The following is a 6000-nucleotide window of genomic DNA, read 5'->3' as shown; positions in this document are numbered from 1 at the left end:
GCATCCCTGCCTCTGGATTTAGACCTGCTATGATCACTAAATCCCCGACAGTTTTCCTTGCATTATCCGCTGTCTTCTCCGGTTTCACATCCTTCCCCTTCAACACTTTACTAAGCCCTGTTGAACTATGATGTCTTTCACTCTCCTTTGCCATAGAGTGAAATTTCCTTTTTCCATCAAACTGCTCCACCTCAAACTATGAGGCAATACCTGAAGTCATGATGAGCAACCACGATCAACATGCAAACCTTCGACGAACGAAAACCATGAACGACGAACAAGCACGATCGCTGACACCACGAGCCACCTTAGTGAGATATACGCTCTCACCAACCATCATTCCCTTGAGTCATATCTTGGTCTCTTGCAACTCCACATTTAATTAGGATTTTTGAGTCTGGCTCGCACCACCTAGCCTCCGAGTCACTCCACCTATCAACTACCTTTGATTAGGACTTTCTTGAGTTTTTGACCCGCTCCACGTTGCTAGGAATTTTCCTCGAGCTGGCTCCACCTAATGCACTTTTGAGTTAACACCTTAACCATTTAATTGACTCCACCTTGAATGATGAGGTGCTAGAACTTGCCATGACAAACAACCTCACCAGCCATCATCCCCTTGAGTCATATCATGATCCCTTGCAGCTCCACTTTTGAATAGGATTTTCCTGAGTCCACCTTGCTCCCCTTAGCTCGCGAATCACTCCACCTATCGATACACCATCGATGAGGATTTCTTTGAGTCTCCGACCCGCTCTTCTTGCTAAGAACTTTTCCGAGCTGACTCCACCTATTGCACCTTCGGGCTGCCACCTTGACCATTTGCTTGACTACACCATGGATGCATGACTTGTCCCAGCCAAACCATCGGCTCTGATACCACTGTTGGGAAATTAATCCCCTGTCACGCAAGTACTACTAGTAGAGATGGAAATAAGAAATAAGCAAGCCAAGAAGACAACAAGTTTTAACGAGGTTCGGCCAAAATCCATGCCTACGTCCTCAGAGAGTTTTCATCTTCACTATGAGAGAATCACACAAGTACAAGATACACCACTCAAGTTTATACACAACTAGAGCACTCAAGTTTATACCCAGCTCAAGCCTTGTATCCAATCGGATACCCCTTGTACACCCTTTCTCAATCCTAGAAGATTACTCTATCCCAAGAGCTATACACGCCCTTGAACACACTCCCCCTATCTTCTACATCTTGAAGACCCTTGGAGTTGCTACTGAAACTCTCTTTTTGTTTCAGCTCTCTCTCTCTCTGGAGTTTGGGCTATCTGCCCTCTCTCATCTTTTGCTGTTGCCGATATGGGGATATATATAGGCAGTGCACTTCATGCACATACCATGCAGTGAGTAGAAGCAAAGTCATAGGTGTGAACACATGAAAAGCAAAGCCATGCTTTTCCCTTTCTCACGTTCCATGTTTCCATGCATGTCTCCTTCTTTTTCTTTCCCTTGCATGCTTTCTCCTTTCACCTTTCCTTTTTGCTTTCACTTTCTGCTATTTTTCCTTTTGCATGTTTTCTGCAACTTTCTTTGTCTCCCACATGCTTTCTTCTTTATCCTGGAGACAACTCCGTTCTTTTAAGGAGGGACTTACCTAACACTTTGGACCATTTTTGACACAACTGCACGGCAATCTCAATGGCCACCGTTCACCATTAATGTTCAAAGGGTCTAGTGCTTAAGAGTTTCCATCTCCAAGAATGAGCTAAATGTGGTTCACCCAGATTGGATTACTTTCACTTCTTGAAGCTTTGACGTGAAAAAGATTACACGTATTTTTGTGTTTCAATCGCTCATATATTGTTGAAGAAACTTTAAATTTCTTATTTAGTTTGGATAAATATTCGAGATTTTTATAAAATAGTTGGATCAACTTGGTCAAACACGGAATAACAAAATGACAAGAAGTGAAAAAAAAAATCAGCAAAAGTAATATTCGTCTTTGTTACTCGTAAAAGCAGTCATAAGCATGATTGAATTGAAAAGCAATACCAATAATCTCACATTTGTCTGTATACGGTCAATCCCATCAGACTCTAAAATTGACATTGCCAGTAGTACTCACTCAAATCATGGGTCGAGAAACATGAACTAAAAACAAGCCTAACTAGCTACACCAACAAGTGGCAAATGCAGCAATTTCTGATGCCATGCCCCATCTTAAACACCATTAACGCCATTTGCTTGCTTCGATTGGTGAGGCTTTTCGAGGCCAAGCTCCACATTGTCTTCAGCACTAGGCTGCTGCTTCTTGGTGTCGCCGCCCTTGTTGTCATGGTAGATGGAGTACAAGATGAGCTGCAATGCCCCCAGAGCACACCCAAACCCATTTGGCACCTGCACACACCATAACACTCATCTCAATCATATATTTCCAAAGAGGGTTTTGGTTTCTTTCTTCATTTCTTGAGGTGAGAGATTTTGTAGTATAGTAAATTCTACCCAAATCTCAACTTTTTTCACTTTAATAAATCAAATCAGAAAAAGGTCAATCAAGAAAGGACGTAAAGAAGTACACTTACAGCCACAAAAGGGTCATGGCCCAGCAGCCCATAGACGAACCAGGAAGTGCCACACAAGAACACAAACAGTGACAAGAAGAATGGCATAAACTCCACACTCTTTGTTTTTATCACAGTCCTCTGCACAATTACGTTTCACTACAGTCACTTTCCAAATTTACCACAACAGACTGGGGGGGGGGTGGTAAATCAGTTAAAAAATTTACCATGATTGAGAGAGGCGAGCCGTACATGACGATGGAGAAGATGGTGGTGGCGAGGCCACACAAGAGCTTCCTGCCACTGCCGTGAAGGGCAAAGACGGAAACCAAGGCCACGACGGAGAACAGAGCCAGCACAAAAATGAAGAGGCCCATAATCTTAGCCTTCTCTCTCTTGGGAGCAAAGAAGATGAAGATCAACACGTAGATGGCTTCGATTACTGCACCGGTGCCGTTAATGGTGGACACCAGAATGTTGTTCGGGGACACAAACGGCAGCCCGTACCTGTTTGAACAAACCTTTCACATCATCAGGGCCAGTTTCTAATTACGCAAAACTACACGGGGCAGAAATGTAATTTCGCAAAAATAATGTCACACACAGAAACCCTGACGCTGCTACTCTAACAGAGACGACGAAGAAGCCGGGGATGAAAACGTCATTTTATCTGGTTTTAGTAACTAACGGACACGAAATCCGAAGCAGCAGAAGGGCAAAAAGGTAAAAGTAAGAGGCGGTTGGAGGGGGAGAGAGAGAGAGAGAGAGAGAGAGAGAGAGAGAGCAGTAGTACCAAGCAGAGAGGAGGCAGTTGAGGAGAGTCATGACGTAAGGAATGCCTGAAAACTGCTCTGTGTTTCTCTTCTGTATGATCCTCTTGAATGTAATCCTATCAAAACCAGAAACCGTTCACAGAATTCAGCATCAAATAGCTTCAAGAAAACCAGAGAGAGAGAGAGAGAAGCTTACGTCGGCGACAAGAAGAGGAAGAGAGCGGTGGCATTACCTGCAGAACAAGTAGAAGGAAGAGGGAAATTATTAGTTACAAGGCAGAAAGCAAAAAACAAGAGGAAGTGAGAGGGAGGAAGATCGACGCGCTCACCGAAGATTCCGAACAAGAACTTGAGGACGTCCATGGAGGCAGGTGATCGGGGAGAGAAGAGAGTTGGAGAGAAAATGGAGAATGGGGGTGGTGTGAGGAAGTTTCGATTTCACAGAAAGGGCGTGGGGGGAGGTGTTTATATAGAGGGGAAAACAAACTAGTGAGTGGAGTCTGTTTGAAGTAAATACCCGATGGGTCTTATTTGGCAAACAAACTATCAGCGTCGTGTCGTTTCAAAAAAAAAAAATATATCAGCATCGTATAGTATAGTGCGTCGCCAAATTTACCGACTATAACGGTACAGCTATTTTTATTAGTTAAAAATTAGCTAGTTTTTGAGTTATGCTGGGTAAGGTAAGTTAAATTTCAAGTCAAATTAATCTGAATGTGATAGATTCTCCTTTCCTCTCTAGCTATCATTAGGGATTTGAATTTTTTTTTTTTTTTTTTTTTTTTTCAATAAAGGGGTGGTGTGGCTACCCTCTTGATTAATGAAACTGTCGAATACAAGGAGGGGGAACATTGAGCCTAAACCCCTGATTACAATAGGCACCTAGAGTACATCCTGAAATAATATCATGAGTCTCAACTATACAATTGTATTCAAATACACACCAACTAGCAAAGAACACGCTCCAGACGGTTCTATTTGCTTCCCAGCAGTGACACAACGGAAAGATAACTCGATCTGCAACTCGAATACAGCATAGCATAATATCCATTCTCACAGCTTTCCCATCATGTTGCCACTGGAAAATACATCCAGTGACACCAAGTTTCACCCTGCCACTAGGAGGTAACGACTATTTGACAAAGCAAGGAACTCGCCGCCTACCCAGAGCAGACAAAGCACTTTGAGTGCACACAGAGGCACAAAGCCCGACTAACCCTACACAACTAATGTAGGGACTTATTACTCGCAAAAAGCGCAGCAGAAAGGAAAAACATAAATAAATAATAACTAGAAATAAAAAAATAGCATGGTCTGGGCCCAAGAATTGAGCCCAAACCCACCCTCCAGCCCAGAACGGGCCCACAAGCCGTATCCAAGCCCAGAAGACCAGGTCACGGTTGGTTCTCTTGCTCCAGGCCCAAGTCGGCGTCTGCACCAGTCCTCCGGTCCCTCCTCCAGATCTGCCGCCCCACCACCTGCGTCAGGCCACCATCAGGTCACCGTCCCCAACCAACCACCAGCGGACGACAGCCTCTGTCACCATCCCCACCGCATACCGGCTGCTCTGCGTCGAGATCTGAAACGAAAACCCAAGCATCACCGTCGGCCAACCCACACACCATCGATCTATCCCAACCACCCATCGATCCATCCCAACCACCCTTCGATCCAACCCCATCAGCCATTGAAACCAAACCTGCCACCATCCAGATCGCAGACCAAAGACAGATGCAGCCACAGCCTTCCCAAGAGCACGACAAAAGAAAACCCATTCCCACCCAATCTCTGGACATCAGACCGGCCAACCAGCGACACAGCCCGTCCAGCCGCACATAGCGACCACCATCAAGGCCAACGGCCCATGCCAGCACCGAGGCGCAGCCGGACAGGTACAAAGATGAAAAACGGCGTTCTATCCTCTCGCTCTCTTTTTTAGTCAATAGTCATGGTGCTCCTTAATCTCAAGCAATGATTTGAATTTTAGTTTAATTCTCTCTCTTCTGTTTTTTTTTTTTTTTTGTTAATTTGTAAAATGACAGAAAAGAGAAATTTTAAATACACACCCCAAATTACTTAATACACATCCCTATTATTTTATATTTCAAATAAGATTTTGACAGTTTCTATTAGGACCTCCAAATCTGCTCACTTGACCTCACTCTATTATGAATTATTAAATGACATATATAACCTACTATAAAATGACTATTAAGGACAATAATTATACCAAAAAAATATTATATTTATTTTATGTAGACTTTCCAATTCAATAATATTAGATTGTATTCCTTATTATTTTCCTTATCTATTTTTATTTTCCAATTTCACTACATACTCATTAAAGCATTCATATATATTTAATAAGAATTTAAAATATGGTTAAAATCATGTGACATAAAAATGTATGATATATATGTTGAACGCATATTGGTGAGGGAAAACAAAATCTAAGTCAATCCATTATATTTGCAAAAAAAAAAAAAAACTTAAAATATTTACATAATTAATCATGTGGTACAAAAAATACAGAAAAAAAAACATTAAAAAACGAATGATTTTTTTTTTTGCACAGCTAAAATAGAAAAAAAAAATTAAAAAAAAACATAATAGTTCATGGCATTTTCTTATTGATTAGACATTAATTTTTGAAACTCAAATTTGATTAAGAAATGTATATTTAGTTAATATTTATAGAGTGATTAAAT

The 6000-nt window shown here is 41.9% G+C and overlaps 1 protein-coding gene across 1 annotated transcript; it reads right to left on the bottom strand.

The window, feature by feature from the left end:
- Positions 1-1938: 1938 nt before the first annotated feature.
- LOC112172425 (bidirectional sugar transporter SWEET1) lies at positions 1939-3745 on the bottom strand. Its single transcript, XM_024309767.2, has 6 exons — positions 3622-3745; positions 3489-3525; positions 3313-3408; positions 2747-3026; positions 2541-2660; positions 1939-2355 (listed from the first exon to the last, which is right to left on the bottom strand). The coding sequence occupies exons 1-6, from the start codon at positions 3653-3655 to the stop codon at positions 2179-2181; spliced, it is 744 nt and encodes a 247-aa protein (XP_024165535.1). The 5' UTR covers positions 3656-3745; the 3' UTR covers positions 1939-2178.
- Between the last annotated feature and the right edge of the window lie 2255 nt (positions 3746-6000).

The sequence above is a fragment of the Rosa chinensis genome, chromosome 6, assembly GCF_002994745.2.
Source record: "Rosa chinensis cultivar Old Blush chromosome 6, RchiOBHm-V2, whole genome shotgun sequence".
Classification (NCBI taxonomy): domain Eukaryota; kingdom Viridiplantae; phylum Streptophyta; class Magnoliopsida; order Rosales; family Rosaceae; genus Rosa; species Rosa chinensis.
This window is presented reverse-complemented; position numbering and strand designations above follow the sequence as displayed.

Bases quoted from the DNA above. Each gene is read 5' to 3' on its own strand.
- LOC112172425 (XM_024309767.2), bottom strand. From the start codon at position 3,655: ATGGACGTCCTCAAGTTCTTGTTCGGAATCTTCG. The intron at 3,526-3,621 runs GTGAGCGCGTCG...CTTGTTCTGCAG, and splicing joins GTTCTTGTTCGGAATCTTCG to GTAATGCCACCGCTCTCTTC. The intron at 2,661-2,746 runs GTAAATTTTTTA...GTAATTGTGCAG, and splicing joins GCTCGCCTCTCTCAATCATG to AGGACTGTGATAAAAACAAA.